Source organism: Lepidochelys olivacea (genome assembly GCF_965140295.1).
Source record: "Lepidochelys olivacea isolate rLepOli2 genome assembly, chromosome: 2".
Classification (NCBI taxonomy): domain Eukaryota; kingdom Metazoa; phylum Chordata; order Testudines; family Cheloniidae; genus Lepidochelys; species Lepidochelys olivacea.
Genome location: NC_140412.1, coordinates 77,416,330 through 77,433,928, shown reverse-complemented (window position 1 = coordinate 77,433,928; position 17,599 = coordinate 77,416,330). Strand labels below are relative to the sequence as shown.

General features: G+C 42.5%; 1 protein-coding gene across 6 annotated transcripts in view; it reads right to left on the bottom strand.

Annotated features, from left to right (window-relative positions):
* TRAPPC8 (trafficking protein particle complex subunit 8) overlaps positions 1-17,599 on the bottom strand; it is a 113,607-nt gene that overhangs the window by 40,606 nt on the left and 55,402 nt on the right. For all 6 annotated transcript variants that reach the window (XM_084618497.1, XM_084618499.1, XM_084618498.1 and 3 more), the window contains 2 exons: positions 16,016-16,240; positions 8,328-8,436 (listed from right to left, as the gene is read on the bottom strand). In XM_084618497.1, the coding sequence (XP_084474623.1) occupies positions 8,328-8,436; positions 16,016-16,240 (334 nt within the window). The remainder of the gene's footprint in view (positions 1-8,327; positions 8,437-16,015; positions 16,241-17,599) is intronic.

Genomic DNA, 17,599 nt, shown 5'->3' with positions numbered 1-17,599 from the left:
CCGATGGACACTGGGTTCTTAGGCTAGCACCTTCCTGATCATTCAGTTATTATCCACACACACCCTCTCTCTCTATTTTAATCAGAATTGTTAACAAAGCAAGATGAATACAACAAAAGGGCGGGGAGTGTCTGGGTGCTGTTTCTGTTGTTACAAAGAGTATTGCTTTGAGTCTTTCTCCATGTGAGTAGTTGTTGTTACAAAGAATTGCTTTGAGAACAGACTGTCTTAGAATGTACTAACACAATTAGCAGCTTGCAAGTTTCACACATAGAGGGAGAGAAACAGTACCAAAAACCAGGAGACCTCTTAGTTAGTAATACCCTGGAATTTAAACTATGGGGAATCAAACTAATTTGTGATTTTAATACAGAACTTCTTTAATATGATCCAACACACTTAAGCGTGCAAGTGGAATAAAAGCTAAGCTGTAATTTAAGACAGCAAAAGTTCAGTTTATAGACTAAAAATCTACACTAAAATACAGAAAAAGTTATATTAATTTGCACTCAGTATTTTATCTGAGCATTTCAAAACACTTCAGACATTTTACCTGAGGAGGCAGGTACGTATTATGACTATTTGGCACACAGATAAACAGAACCAGTTGAAGATTATGATCAGTGTTTCCCAACGTGTATAGTGCAGGCAGACATCTCAACTGTTCACCAGAGTCTTAGCTTTTACTTTGAAAAAGTGAAATCTGCTATGGTTGTGAAGAAAATCTTCAAAAGGTGAAGCACGTAACCAATGCGGCAATGGTTGCTTGGGCCTGAATCAATATCTCTGAGATGCTGACTACCCAAATCATTTTAATGGGAGCTAACTCAAATGCCAGTGACAGTTAATGCCGATATAAAGAATTCCATTGCGTAATAAAACATGTAAGAAACAAGAGAAAGTATTACATTATGAAGATCTACACTAATGTTTCCCAAAGTTGGTTTAGTGATGACCTAATGGGGGTGGGAGGACACGGAAGATTTATACATTAATGTGTAGGCCTTCAACCACAAATAACAGATGGTGGAGAAAACGCTTTCAGAACATTTGGGAAATACTCAAATAGCAGATCTGAGGGTCATCCTTGGCAAGTGTTGTTCCTTCCAACCCATACCTCTTGGAAATTTACTACAGCAAATTGGCTCTCAGAATGAAACACCTAATGCCAAACTAGACCAGCACATACTCTTACTCATTATATGCATCTAAAAATGGGCTTGTAATAAACCCTGTTACAAAGAAGATACTCTGGCTATAAAGTTTTGTATGACTGAATATTTTTAAAAGTTCAGAATGCTACCTAGTCCAGCAAGTGATTATCATTGCTATTAACCATCAAATATAGATATTTCTATCCTGGCTCAGTAACTTAGTACAGATCCTTCAATTATTCATAAAAATCATGCTCAAGTTAGCACTCCTACATTACTGCAAAATATAGATTTTTTTGGATCTCCTTACTTTCTCTTATTTTTCAGGCTAATTTATTCTTTAACATTACTACTATTTCATCTGAACTCTACCACATAGCGTATATAAAAGCATCAAAACAATTTCTTTTACACATTTCCTCAGTTAAAGTTGTTTTCATTAAGACATTTATATGGATCCAAGCCATTTAAGAAATAATAATCACACTCATATTTTTCAATTTGTCTGTGTGCTCTTTTCCTAGCCTACTTAACATATTTCCCCCAAGGATCAAAAATACACAGTAAAATGTTGTCATTACTAATCTCCTATAAATACATCACATCTTATTCAGACACAATCACTACATAAAGCATGTTTCACTTATTTACAAAAAAGAATCAAGTAACGTAACGTAAAATAACATATACCACTGTGTAGAAGGCTAGGCAAATCTCTTTTTTCTTCTGTAAATTTTATGCCAATAAGTCAGCTCTGAAAGAAAATCCTCTAGAACTAGTTAAATGGAGATTTCCTAAAACTTAAACTTGAAAATTCCGTCAAGTGACAGAAAATATGTTTTCCCTTAGTATATGTACATAACTCACTAACATTTGAAAGTTATGTACACTAAAGAGTGAAAAATATTTGGACATTATGCATTTATTTATCTTTCAAACTTTCTCCAGTTTTTGGTGTAACAGTGTGGTGGTTGGCAAAAAATTTCAGTAATGGCACCTTTAACAGCCAAACCACTCCACAGGCCTGTTGACCATGTCTAGATTATGATTTAAAGTGTGATTTTAGCACTGTAAGTTAACACGTGGCTAATGTGTTTTGAAAGTCTAGTATAGACAAGGCATGTAGACATGTGCTCATCTAGTTAAAGGTTACTGTCTGTTTCAGCGGGACTTGCGCTGTCAGACGCTTTTGAAAATCCTATCCATAAGAGCAGAGTTTTATACACAACATGTATAAAAAAATCCAGCCCAGGACTTCTTTTCTATGTATGCTTGTGTGCGCAGAACTTATTGAAAAGCAAAGTCAAATTATTTCTGAAACTTCTAGATCCATAGCTGTTCTTGCCTAATGAATGACTGCCCTGTACAGACCAAGTCCAGCTCCTTTGAAAGTTCCCTCGCACACTCAAGAGCCTTCCCATATTGGTCAACAGTTCCATACTTTCAGTGAACACTGGTGCTGTGGAAGATCACAGATCATGGTGGATCAGCATTTCACGGGCTGAGACTATAACAAAGCCTGGCAGCAGACAGATGTAAAAGTGTTCAGACTGCCTTGGAGGGACATTGCAGGATCCATCTGCCCTTCTGGTAATTAAAAAGGACGATACAAGGGGTCAGCCAGAGATCTCTTCTGTTGGTGTCACTAAAAAGAGCCACTTGACTGGGTTGATTTGACTGGAGCTCTAAGAAACAGTGGGACTTTTCAGTTCCCACCAACTCTACGTCCATCGCTCGAGCCAATCAGAAGCTTGAAGTCATCAGTTGGGGGAGACGGAGGGTACACCAACGAAGTAATTTAGCAAGTTACCTCTTCTGGAATTTCTTACAATTGCCTGTAATTGTCTGCTGTGTCCACACTAATCAATAAGGTTAAGGACCTAAGAACTCCATGAATAAGATGGCAAAGGGCGATCTTAAGATAGAACTTTTAAGGTACTCAGGAAGAAACCCACAGACTGAACAATCAGAGCTAAGAGGACCAATAATCTAAGGATTATGGATACAGGACTGGAGGTATACTTCAGGGATCCTATTAATTTATACTGATTTATCTGCATTCTATTAAAAAAAAGTGCACTTACCCTTGATGAATTCCTTGACACATTTTAGAAATAAACTCTAGTTACCCCCCTACAGTATTATTAATACATAATACTGAATAGCTGAAGACAGGAGTCAGACTATACAAAGGCCCTCAAAGAAATATAGATCTCTGGTTTGGGCAAATTCCCCAGTTGCCAATTCTGCTTCTGATGGCATCAGAACCTTTTGCTCCTGACATAACTATTTGGCATGGAAATAGTTGTGGCATACTGGAGAATAAGGAGCAGATGATCAAGTATTAGCAACAAAGCTTTTTATTTTATTTGTAGATGTCCTTTAAAAAAAAACATATATCATGTTCATTTTCAAGTTTCCATAAGGTGTCATTATTTACGGATCCATTTCATGATGTTTATATGGACTCACATTGGAATATCCAGTAGCTACTCCCAAGCTACTAAAAACAATCAAAATAGAGGGTAATTGGTAGGGACCTAGTAATTCTATGGCCATGAAAAATGTGTCTCAGACCATGAAATAAGCCTTTCCCCATGAAATCTGATCTCCCATTGGATGCTGGGAGCACCCGAGTCAAGGAGCTCCTAGCTGCAAGTCCCGGCTGGTCTGGGAAAGAGAGGACTTGTCCTTCTCCTGTATGGCCACTCTCAGACTCACTTCAGAGAGCCTCCCCCTGCTGCAGCAAGCTCCAGCTCTGGAGGTTCCTGCAACTGGAGGAGACTTGCAGAGGTGGGTCCAATATCCACCTAGTCCTGGGAGCGCCCCAGCTAAGGGGACTCCTAGCTGCAAGTCCCTGCTGGGCTGGGAAGGGACAGGACTTGTCCTTCCCTTGCATGGCAGCTGGTGTGTGTCTGAGATCACACCCACCTCCGAGTGGCCGGAACACTCCCTACCCAGCACTAGAGGTTCCTGCAGCTGGAGGAGACTTGTGGAGGTGGGGTCCGATATCCCTCAGCTACTGGAAGCACCCGAGCCAGGGAGCACCTAGTTGAGTCCCTGCTGGGCTTGGGTGAGACAGGACTTGTCCTTCCCTTGTATGGCAGCTGGGAGGGCAGCCGGGGAGATCAGAACCATTTCTGGGTACCTTTTGGGTTGGGCCCCCCATGGTTACCACACCATGAAATTTCAGATGTGAACAGCTGAAAATGTGAAACTGACCAATTTTAAAACCCTCTATGAAATTGATCAAAATGGACTGTGACTTTGGTAAAGCCCTAGTAATGGATACTGACTGTACCTCAGGGATAAGGACCTAACTTATGGGGTGAAAGCATTTCAAACCTAAGATTCTCCCCTGATTTTGAGGAAAATTTTGTATAATTTAGTAATCAGCAACAAGAGAAATAAGTCTGACCTTCAAAACTAGCTTATGAGATATATAAAGCTAAGATAACTTAAAGAATGGAAAAGAGAAAGACTCTTTGCGAGGAAGGATAGCTCAGTGGTTTGAGCATTGGCCTGCTAAACCCAGGATTGTGAGTTCAATCCTTGAGGGGGCCATTTGGGATCTGGGGCAAAAATTGGGGGGATTGGTCCTACTTTGAGCAGGGGGTTGGACTAGATGACCTCCTGAGGTCCCTTCCAACCCTGGTATTCTATGATTCTATGACTGATCAGGCTGGAGAAAAGAACAGTTACTTACCTTCTCATAACTGTTGTTCTTCAAGATGTGTTGTTCACGTCCATTCCACACTAGGTGTGCCCGCGTCACATGCACGAGTGTCGGAAACTTTTCCCCTTAGCAGCTCCCGTCGGGCCGGCAGGGCCCCTTGTGTGGCGCCACTGCGCCGTGCACATATACCCCTGCTGCCCGACCCCCTCTGGTTCCTTCTTGCCAGCAACTCCGACAGAGGGGTAGGAGGTGGAATGGATGTGAACACCACATCTCGAAGAATAGTTACGAGAAGGTAAGTAACCGTTTGTTTTTCTTCGAGTGATTGTTCACGTCCATTCCACATTAGGTGAACCACAAGCTTACCTCCGGAGAAGGGTAGGAGTCACGGAACAACTGATTGGAGGACCGCTCTGCCAACTGCCGCATCCTCTCTGGCCTGCTGGTTGACTGCACAGTGGGTCGTGAAGGAGCGCACCGAGGACCAGGTGGCTGCTCTGCAGATCTCCTGGATCAGGACCTGTGCCAGAAAAGCCGTGGAAGTCACTTGTGCCCTGGTCGAGTGGGCCGTGACTGCCGGGGCCGGAACACTTGCGAGCTCATAGCACGTCCAGAGACAGCTTGTAATCCAAGACGAGATCCGCAGCGCCGACACCGGGAGGCCTTTCATCCTCTTGGCTACAGCCACGAACAGCTGCGTGGATTTATGAACGGGTTTGGTGCGCGCCAAATAGAACACCAGCGCTCGAGGGACATCCAGGGTGTGTAGGCTGAGGTGACTCAGGTCCATATGGGGTTTTGAAAAAAATACCAACAGACAAATGTCCTGGCCCAAATGGAATTGCGAGACCACCTTAAGGAGGAACTTGGAGTGCGGTCAGAGCTGCACCTTATCCTTGTGAAACCGTATACGGTGGCTTAGAGGTGAGAGCCCTCAGCTGAGACACCCTTCTGGACAAGGTAATGGCAACCAGAAATGCCACCTTCCAGGAAAGGTGGAGGGGGGAGCAGGTAGCAAGTGGCTCGAACGGGGATTCCATGAGCTTAGAGAAGACCAAGTTCAGATTCCAAGGAGGGACTGGGGGGCATGAGTACGGAAACATCCTCTCTAATCCTTTAAGGAACCGTCCCACCACTGGGTGGGAAAACACCGAGCCCCCTGAAAACCCCGGATGGAAGGCGGAGATGGCCGCCAGGTGCACTCTGAGTAAGGACGGGGCCAGCCCCTGCTGCTTGAGGTGCAGGAGGTACTCTAGGATGGCTTGCACCAGGAGCTGGTATGGTTGCACCTGTCGGGGCTCACACCAACAGGAGAACCTTTTCCACTTGGCCATATAGGTAGCCCTGGTAGAGGGTTTCCTACTGCCAAGCAGAATTTGCTGCACAGGAAGGGAGCACTGGCTCTCCAAGGCGTTTAGCCACAGAGCTTCCACGCCATCAGGTGTAGTGATTGCAGGCTGGGGTGGAGAAGCCGCCCACCATCTTGTGTGATGAGGTCCCGATGTAGGGCCAGGACTACCAGGGCCTCCACCAACAGCTCTAGGAGCATTGTGTACCAGTGCTGGCGGGGCCATGCCAGGGCGATGAGGACCACCGGTGCCCTGTTCCTGCGTACCTTGAGCAGGACCTTGTGTACCAAGTGGAGTGGGGGAAACACATACATCAAGCCCCCTCCCCACGGGATTGCAAATGCGTCTGCGACTGAGCCTGGGCTCTGGCCCTGGAACAAGCAAAACCGCAGGCATTGGGTGTTGTCCCTGGTGGAAAACCCCCACCTGCGGAAGAGCGAAAGCATGACATCCACTCTGAGCGTCCACTCATGCATGCAATATGACCTGCTGAGGTAGTTCCCCCAGCTCGTGTCACACCCCCGGGAGATATGACGCCTCGAGGAGAATGGCATGAGCTATACAAAAGTCCCAGAGGAGGAGAGCCTCGCAACAGATCGGCAAGGAACAGGCCCTGCCCTGCTTGTTTATATAAAACATAGCAGTAGTGTTGTCTGTCAGAACCGCCACGCTATGACCAATCGAGTGGCGTGAAAGGTCTGGCAGGCTAGACAAACCACCCTGAGCTCCTTCACACTGATGTGGAGCGACCGCTCTGCTCCGGACCACAAGCCCTGAGGTCCCCCAGCTGAGCCCCCCATCCGTGGTCTGACGCGTCCATCACCAGCGTCAGGTCTAGTTGTGGGGCGGCAAAGGGGATGCCTTTGCAAACCACAGGCTGGGACTGCCACCAGAGCAGAGAATCCAGCACATCCCTTGGGGCTGTCACCACCAAGTCCAGGGGGTCCCTGCCTGAGGAGTACACCCGAGCAAGCCACGCCTGCAGAGTCCTGAGTCTCAGTCTGGCCTGCCTGACCAAGCTGCATGTGGCGCTTGACCGGGATCAACTCCGGAAGCGATGCTGGGTCGGTGTCCTTGAACAGCACACCATTGCTGGCTTACCCCTCGACGGCACCCGGGGTGCCAGAGGATTCTCCCTGTATGGGAAGGGGCTCGTCGCCGACAGCTCAAAGAGGTCCTTTGCCGCCTCAAAGGTGCCAGGCGTGGAGGGCTGATCCATTAAGTCCTTGAGCCCGTCGTCCGCACTGAGCTCACTTAGGCCTGGGCTCGGTGGGACTTGTGGTGCTGGATCCGCTGATGCCAGTGCCGGTGCGGCGGCCTTCCCGCTCTTACTAGCGTTCGGGGCCTTGGAAGATGCCGGCCTCCTACGAGGCGAACGTTCGCGCCTTCCTTTTGGCTGCGCCGGGGAGGACGAGCAGTGCCGGGGCCTAGTCTGGCGCTGCGTGGCCTACAGCTTTCGGTGTTTAGCTGGTGCCGGGTCTCCAGAGGGCTCCGGGGCGCTACGCACAGAGGAAGCCGGAGCCGATGTCAGGCACTCCAGGCCCGGTGGTTGCAATGCAGCTTCCATCAACAACTGCTCTCTTTCTTTCTTTGTTCTTGGCTTGAACGCCTTGCAAATCTTACACCACTCAGTTTGATGTTCTTCCCCCAGACAATGTAGACAAGAGCCATGGGGATCACTAACTGGCATATGCTTGCAGCACAAGCCTTAAACCCATGGGCCTGTGACATGCCCCGCAGCCCAGGGGTGGGTGCTGGAAGCCTCCAAGCACTTAATCACTTAAGTGTCCACAACAAAGGTATGCTAACTGATAACAGCTACATATAAGAGAAAGGCTAAGGGACTGCTCTCATACAAGAGAAAGAGGTTGTTCCAATGCCGTCACGGACGGTAAGAAGGAACTGAAGGGGGTCGGGGGGCAGGGGTATATATGCACGGCACAGTGGTGCCACTCAGGGGCCCCGCCGACCTGACAGGAGCCGCTAAAGGAAAAAGTTTCCGACGCTCATGCACGCACACCTAATGTGGAATGGGATGAACAAGCACTCTAGAAGAACACTGAAGCTTCTTGTAGGTTACCTTATTCGTATCTTTTTTCGTCCATCATAAAAACAGTTGTATCAAACAGTCACTGAAATTTCACTAACCTTCTGCTGGTCGTCGATCATGTCCAAAGAATACTCGTGTTGCAGAATTGTTAATATATGGTAAAGGAAGTTGTGGTAAAGGGCCATCGGGTGATAGCTGAGTCACATTCTGAAATGAGAATAGGGGGTTGTTTTTTTTTCTTCCCCTTAGATGCATTGCCTATACATAAATATGCTTTTTACAACCCATGTTCAAAAACTGGAGACCAGCTTACAAATTCAGTTGCTATGTATTAATAAAAAAGCAAAAACATTAAATCTACTGCATCTATGCTATACTTTATCCATTTCTTTGCCCAAACATTAAACTGCCAAAATAGTTTAAAAAACTCAAAAATTAAACAGTGAAATAAAAGGATGGACATATCTTCCTATTTTAAGAGGGGGGAAATCTATGAAAAGGTTTGTAAATAAAAGAGTCAACATTTTAGTTCACTCTAACCTTAACTTTGTCAACAGGTTTGTGATAAACATTATGTTATAAAGCTCTGTTCTTTGTTTCAATATTTAGTAACAAAGTACATGGGTATCATTAAAATTACCCAGTAATACAGAACCAATCTTTATACTGTACTCTGACTATTTGTGAGACGTAAGTTCACATACCCAAATATTGCTTATTAAAATAAAGAATCTATTGTACTTCCCTCTTTTATATTTTAAATTAAGAGACTATTTCTCAAATTAATCTTTCCTACTAAACAAAGAAAAGTTTGTTACATACAAGTTACAAAATCCTAATCATATGCAAAGACACAAAGATCCAGCTCACTGAATTTAATCTTCTTTGCACAGGTAGTAGGGATAAGAGTAAGTATCTAATAGCCCTCTAAGAAGGCCCCTTCAGAATAGGTTGCGAGAGTGCAGAGATGTTTTGGAAAAACAGAACCGTGTATGTATGTATGTTATATTTCCCAAATCCAGGTTAAATTGGAACCATTCCTAATTAAGTCTCCGGATATATTAATGATTTTGAAACTGCAAAGCTGTTAAATATGAACTTAATATTTGTAAGCTTACTGCTAGATTTTGAATTTGCAATAATATACCTGGAAATTCAAAAGCAATCATAAGCAAAACATGTGGATATCAGATTCTCTCCTCTGTGCTTTTTTGGAGGATTTTAGGTCAACGGTTGCAAAACATTCATTAATTCAGGATTCTGGGTAAAGATTATACTAATTTTAAAATATTTAGGAAATGAAGTGTTTACTTCTAATATTAAAGTCTACATATACAATTTGCTAACTATTTGATATGTTCTTTTTTTTTAAGATAAGCTTTTCAAGTTGACATTTAATGTGTGTGCAGAAAGTGGTACTTCATGCACTCTGCATTCATTCTATGTTTACTCCTGGGGGAATTCTGCACCAAAAAAATTTAAAAATTCTGTGCACCATATTTTAAAATTATGCTTATTTTATCTGTTAAAACACAATATAATCATGCCAGTTTCAATTTTGGTAATTTATTTCAAAATATCTGTCAGCAAGTAGGTCTGTAACAATACAGAAACACACAAAAAAAGATTCTGGTGATTTTTTTGACAATTTTTTTTTTTGTTTCTTACCATGCATATGAAAACTACAATACTGAAACATGTTTCCTGCACCTGTCAGAATCAGTGCAAAGGCTTGGGGGAGTAAGGGGTAACAGAGGAGCTGAGGGAGAGGGAAGGAGCCTTGAGTGAACTTGGTGGTTGTTGCATGTGTGGGGGAGAAGTACAGAACAGGGTGAGGTTTTTTTGGACGGGTGAGCAGGGATTGTTAGGGAGTTAGGAGCCTCCCCCATGCAGATCCTGGCTGACCCCAAGCCTCTCCCATTCAGTCAGGCATATCTGCCCCTATCCCCCAACCCTCATGTATCCCTGCAGCCCTCCTCCCCCGCCCCCATGTGGCCTTGCACCACTACTCCCATTTAGCCCCTGGCTCAATGCTGTCACCCCTCTGGCTCTGAGCCCACACCCCAACCTATCCCCCTCACTAGCCATTCTAAACTGAAGTCTGTGACACACACACCCCCACCAACACCCAGCAGACCGGTGTGCCCCACTCTGTCTGTCCTAATCTGCCTCCACAGGCAAGGTGCTGTAATGAACTTCCACTCCTGGGGGAATTCTGTGCCACTGCACACAATATTATTTTTCCCCAAAGAAAATACATTCTGGCCAAGAAGTGATGCAGTTCTGCCTTTTGGCCACCAGAGGCCACTGTGGCACCAGAAGAGCCTGTAGACAGCTGCATTCCCGCTGCTGGCTGTTCTGGCACCCCAGCAGCCTCTAGTGGGTGAAAGGCTGAACTGCAGCACTTCTTGGCCAGAATGCATTTTGAGTGGAAAAAAAATTCTGTGGCCAGACATGAATTCCGCACATGTTCAATAGCGCAGAATTCCCCCAGGAGTATATGGTGTACTATGTTTCAGAGTCAGGTACACCCTATCATCAAGCAGATGCAATACACCATCCTATAATTACTTTAACCCACTGCTGGCTGGAAATTCAAGTCTAGATTCCCCTAAAGCAGTGGTTCCCAAACTAGGGGTGCCGCTTGTTCAGGGAAAACCCCTGGCGGGCCAGGCTGGTTTGTTTACCTACAGCGTCCGCAGGTTCAGCCGATCACAGCTCCCAGTGGTTGTGGTTTGCCACTCCAGGCCAATGGTGCACGTCCCCCGGCCCGCACTGCTTCCTGTAGCTCCCATTGGCTGAGAGCGGTGAACCGCGGACACTGGAAGCTACGACTGGCCGAATCTGTGGACGCGACAGGTAAACAAACTGGCCCGGCCTGCCAGGGGCTTTCCCTGAACAAACAGCGCCCCTAGTTTGGGAACTGCCCTAAAGCATACATTAATTTAATCCATGCTGATTTTCTGCAGTTGGGGCATTCTTTTAAGCATTTTACCACTGAATTAGAAGTGAACAATGCTAAGTAGATTTGGGGATAAAAACCCATTCACTACCATGAACTCTATTCACTACCCTCTCTGACAGATGTCTGAAGTACCCAAGGGTACATATTGGTAATACTTTTATAACATGTCAGGTACTTTTTAAAAATTTGATGGAATAAGAGTTAAGTAAGGTTGCCAATGAACTGTAATGGTTACCAGGGTGGATAAAAATAAATGATTTAAAAAAAAATCAGATTTTTCTGATAAAAATCTAAAAATAGTTTTAATTAAGACACATTATAGCTCAAAGATATCTCATCATGGAATAGGGATTATAAATTCTAATTTTATAGTACGAGACAAATTCATGTAATGTTTAAGAAAAGTTTTGTAAATGAGTTCCAATAGTTCATGGATTAGGGATGCAATCTTATGGGGTTCCAGGGGCTTCTGTGTAGATTATTTAGGTTAATCTTTCTTTCTATCCAATGGAACTCAGTGCTCAGTCTAGAAGATAGCAGAGATGTTTAGTTTTGCAGTTCTCAAACTGTGGATTTGTGTCTCCAGTGATAACATGCTTGTTAACAGCAAAAAAGGTTTTTAAAATAAATATACAGAGGTGAGAAATAACAGACCTCAACCCTACTATCCCTCTGAAAATGTGTGTACGCACAGAGTCAGTCCCTTACCTCTCTCTAAAACTGCAAAGTTTTAAAAAGTTCAATGAATAGAAGATTGTTGGGAGGTACGAAATAGATCTGGACAAGGAGAAGTCTCGAGATAAAGGTGAGAAGGGAGGGACAGGCAATAGAAACAAAAGTGAAACTGTTTGAGCAGCATATTCCAGAAGTCTTGAGGTCTTTCTGAATGTAGCCTTCATTGATTGGAGAACTTCACTGATTTGAGATGCCATTCTCTCACTAGAAGGGAAAAGCTGTAATGGAAGCAGTCCGTAAAAGAGACCCAGTTTGGGAATATTTTAATGAAGTTCCTCTACCTGTGGGTAAGACAGGCATGCGTGCAAAATGCAAACAGTGCAACAAAGAAATGCAAAGCCTGGTTGCCTGAATGAAACAACATTATGAGAAGTGTTCCTTCTCAGAAGGAAGCTGCGTTGAAGATAATGAAAGGAACATGTCTGAACATACAGGCTCTTCAGACTGGTAAACTTTTTTATTTCATACCTCTTTCTTAAGGACTGCCTGTCTTCCTTCTGGACTATTCTTGAATTCTCACGTTTGAGCAAAAAATATAGTTGTTACTCTATGGTACTATCATTTTAGATGCAGTTGTGATAAAAAATAAATCGTTAAACTAGACAGATCTTCCTTTTACAATTTCACCTTTAAAGTAGTACTGATTGTCAGTGAATGTAATGAGTAATAATACTAAATGAGCAGTATGGTAATAATAATTAAATAACTGCACTGACTTATTTTGTTTAGGAGAATCCATCCTCAACATACTGGAGTCTAAAGACTATCCACTTTCAAGATCACCATAATTTTCTATAGTTTCAGAGTTACCAATGATAGGGTTTCAGTCACATCATGTATGTCACATAGCCACAGTATATCACCTCTAGCAAAAAGATCTCCATCATCCAGAAACAACTATAGAGAAATTTGTGATAAGAACCAGATTATAAAAAGATGTAACTGATGAAAAAATTGCCAGATTTGTTTATGAAACAAACTCTCCTTTCTGTATGATTGAGAACCCACATTTCATTAACATGGTTCAGCCATTAAGACCAGGATACAGTCCACCCAACAGAGCAGCTGTTGCAGGCAAATTGCTGGATAAAGTGTATGAAAGAGAAATTGAGCGGTGTGCAAAAGGTCTAGAGGGTAAAATTGTTAACTGAGTCTTGATGGGTGGAGCAATGTCCACAATGATCCTGTTCTATATGCTTGTGTAACAACAGAAGACGGGAATGTGTTCCTTACAGAAACAACTGATACATCAGGAAATACACACTCAGCAGAACACTTCCAAGAAGTAGCAGTAAAAGCTGTAACAAACTGCGAAAAAAATTCAAATGTCTAGTATGAGCTTGGTCCCAGACAATGCTGCAAATGTATCCAAGATGAGAAGAAATTTAGAAGACAGTGAAGAGAGTCCCAAGCTAATAACATACGGTTGCAGTGCTCATTTGATGCACCTCCTAGCCAAAGACTTCAGTGTTCCAGAAATAAAGGCTAATGTTGTTGAAATTGCAAAATACTTCCGTAACAACCACAGAGCAGCTGCTCTGAAAAAAGTGGGAGGAACCAAGCTAACGCTCCCACAAGACGTGCGATGGAACTCGGTCGTGAACTGTTTTGAGCACTGTATCAAGAACTGGCCTAATCTGATGAGTCTGTGAAAAAATAGATGGCACTGTCATAGCCAAAGTTCTCAACATTGGGCTTAAGAGAAGTGTTGAACACATGCTGAGTACCCTGAAGCCTATTTCTGTAGCCTTGAACAAAATGCAGGAAAATAGCTGTTTTATTGCTGATGCTGTTGAAATTTGGAAGGAACCAAGTGAGATCTTAAAGAGAGAAGTCTGCAATGACAGAGTTAAATTACAAGCATTAAAAAAACAAATGGGACAAGCACTATCTCCAGCCCATTTTCTTGCAAATATACTCAATACTCAGTACCAGGGTCAAACCTTAACTGCTGAAGAAGAGAAGTTGGCTATGACATGGACATCCAGCAATCATCCCTCCATAACGCCAACTATAATAAACTTCAGAGCTAAGGGTGAACCATTCAAGAAATATGTTTGCTGATGATGTTCTAAAGAAAGTCACACCAGAGAACTGGTGGAAGTCACTTAAGCACTTGGATTCAGAGGCTGTTGAAGTGATAATCTCACTTTTAACAGCAGTAGCTTCTTCTGCCAGTGTAGAAAGAATATTTTCTTCCTTTGGACTAATTCATTTCAAATTGAGAAATCATTTGGGATCTGAAAAGCAGGAAAGCTTGTTTTTCCTTTTCCAGATTATGAACAAACAAGAAAATGAAGGTGAGGACGACTGTGTTAGCTGCAGAAGCCAATATTTCCACTTCTCATGTTGACCTGGCTGACAGCCAATTTAATTTTTGTTGGTTTTTTTAAATTCTTTTAACTATTTTAGTTAAACAAAAACAAACCTGATTTTAAAAAACTTGAACGTTTAAATTCAAAAATTCATATGCTTGTTTTGTTAAAATATTATGTTTGTTGTTGAAGAAAAAAATCCAGAATACATAACACTGTTGTTTTAGTTAAATAAAACAATTTAAATGTCCGTCTGGTGATGTTCTCCTCCTAATACAGCATAGCAAGAAAATCCTCCAAATATTAATGATTAACCTGTTGAATTTGAGGTAGTTCACCTCCCAATGACTTCATAAATATCTGCTTCAATTACCTTTGGTAAATGAAATAACCAGTCAGTCATTTTCTGATATAGCTGTAAAACTAATCTGAAAAGTTTTCAGAATAAATCACCTTAAAAATGAAACCTACTCTATCTCTGAGTTGTGAAGGATATGTATTAAGGTTATAACCAACAAGAATGCACTTTTATGTAAAAATCCATTAATTAAATTGAGTCTTCCTGACTAGTAATTTAAATCATGATTAAATCAAATTGATTTAAATCAAATCCACCCTGGTGGTTACTGAAGATATTTTTTTAAACATCAAAATGTGACTTGTACCAGTGACAGCAAACTCAACATTGCATTCAAAAGGTATCTATGAAAGCAGAGGTGACAAAAGAAGCAGAAAAACAGTGGTTACCTGGAGTATAAAGGTAATTTGAGAGTTCCACACACATCCTTTCTTTTAGGCCTTAATGGAATGACCCGTAAAGAAAGCTAAAGAGTTTATAAATTACAAAAAAAATTCCTCAATTTCTCAACATCAACCTAGGCCACATTATAACCATGATCTATAGGTCAATGGAATAACAATTTGTCACATAGATGTCTACTACCAGGTGAACATCTAAACTAAACTGGGAGTGCAAGGAACTTCAGACACAAAAAGGGGGGGAAAGGCCTGGGATTTTGTATCTTTGTGCATCAGTTACCATAAATACAAAGCATGGTATTACTGTGGCACCCTTCAGGCAAAGAATCTCACAGTGTTTTACTAACAGTTACCCCTGTGTTATCCAGGCTCCTTTGAAGAACCTGATTACTATGGGGACTGGCACTGAAACAGAACCATCTGATTTCTGACCTTATTTAATCTTCAAATGGGTAATCTGTGGAACACACAAATAATCTGCTCTATGATACAGTGGTTCTCAACCAGGAGTCCAGTGTCCCCCAGGGGGCTGCAAGCAGGTCTCAGGGGGTCCTGCAAGCAGGGCCAGAATTAGACTCCCTGGGGCCCAGGGCAGAAAGCAGAAGCCGCGCCACTTGGGGCTGAAACCCGGGGCTGAAGCCGAAGCCTGAGCAATGTAGCTTTGTGACCCCAGGCAATTACCCTACGCCGGCCCTGGCTTTTGTATACAGAAAAGCAGTGGTTGTGGCACAGATGGCCTGTGGATTTTTTGCTGAATGTTGGGAAGACCTCAGAACAAAAAATGTTTGAGAACCCCTCCTATAATATGCATATGATCGGTGCAGTGAAAGTAAATATAGTATTTTAATTCTTCAAATACATAGTAAAATTCACCTTGGAAACTGAAGAATGACATAAGAATCAAAAAGATATTGTAAGTGCTAAAAGTCACTGAATTCTGTTTTTATGTAAGATGATTATTAGATGATAGAATTTTAAGCTAATCTTTACGAATAAAATATGTTCATCTTACCTTGTAAACATAAAGGTATTCTCTGAGGAAGGTCCCTTGTTGAGCAGCAGGTTGTTTGCTGTCATTGATCAAAATATGCCTGAAGGCAGACACAGCATTATCAAGTTGACGAAGAGTAAAAGACTGACGACCAATAGTGAAGTTAATATGATCCTCTGCAAGAGACCAACCTTTCCCTTTGTAAACTTGCATGGCTTGACAATAACAACGCAAGGCATGTTTCTTCTGCAAGAAAATGAAATTGAAACTGTTCCTCAAATATTACTGTGTTATTGAACCAATCTAATTTTAATGTTAGCAGACAGTCAAATAGAGAAATCATTTACATCAATGAAGATTTTAGTCAATTTTTTTTTAATTGTTATTGAAGGTAGGAGAGCAATGCAAGCAAGGAGGTAAAACACAATATCCAGTCAGCATTAACCCAAAGGTCAATGTAAAGACTGTTGCTATAACACAGTACTGTTGTGACAACTGGGCCTACAAATTTACCCTAGTTGTGAGTTTAACTGTAAAAAGTGAGTGTAAATTCATAACGTCACAATAATCTATAACAACAAATGTGAATGGGAAAAGATGCAAGAAAACCAGACAGAGAAATTGGATTAATCTAAACCAAAAAGGTCATGTTGATATAATCCAAGGGGGAGGCGGGCAAAGAGGAGAAGAACTCTCAAAAGACCAAAAACAGAGAACAGATGGAGGCTACTGGAGCAAACGTCACCATGATGGCTGCCATCCCCACTATTTCCTGGGACCCCAGACTTCCATCATCCTGATTCTGAGAAGTGTCCTGACTAGACCAGGCCAGAGAGAGGGAGCCAGATGACTTCACCAGCCCCAGCTGAATCCCCGACACCTCGTTGGATTAAAGGACTTCAACAGCAACTCATCTCAATTAACCTCCCCCCCACCAAAAGGACAGTTATTGCCACCCTTAGTAGCATTTAAGAGACTGTTACACAAGGGGGTGTTTTCCTTTAAAAACCCTGTCCAGCGAAAAGGAAAGAGAACAAGGGATGCTAAAATGAAAGCCTTATTTAATACTTTATATTTCAAATGCTTGAACTGATTTTCCTTCTTTACTATATCTTTAATAAAATATTTAAAAGATTTTTAATTATGTGTTTGCCATGGTACTAAGCAGACTGAGGTCTCTGTGTAACAAACCCTGGACCTCGTTTAACAACATTTAATGTTGGACAATGACTGGTTTATAGTAATGCCTCTGGCCTTTTCCATCTAAATTAGCACAGCAGTACTCACTATTAAATCTACATTCTACTGCAGTAAATTTTAAAATATTCAGTAATGGCTACTAACTTGAAGCATGCATGCACTCAAAAGTACTAAAATACTGAAACACATACTCTAGGAGTTGTACGTATGCCTAAAGGTCAAGTAAACGTCTCTCCTCTCTCATGTCCAGAAGTGCCTCACAACTAATGTATTTATCCTCTCAATATCCCTGTGATGTATTATCTCCATTTTACAGGTAGGAAATGGAGGCTCAGAGGGCATAAGGCCTTGTCTGAACTTAAAAAGGATTTGCCAGTATAGATATACACCTGGTAAAGCTATGCT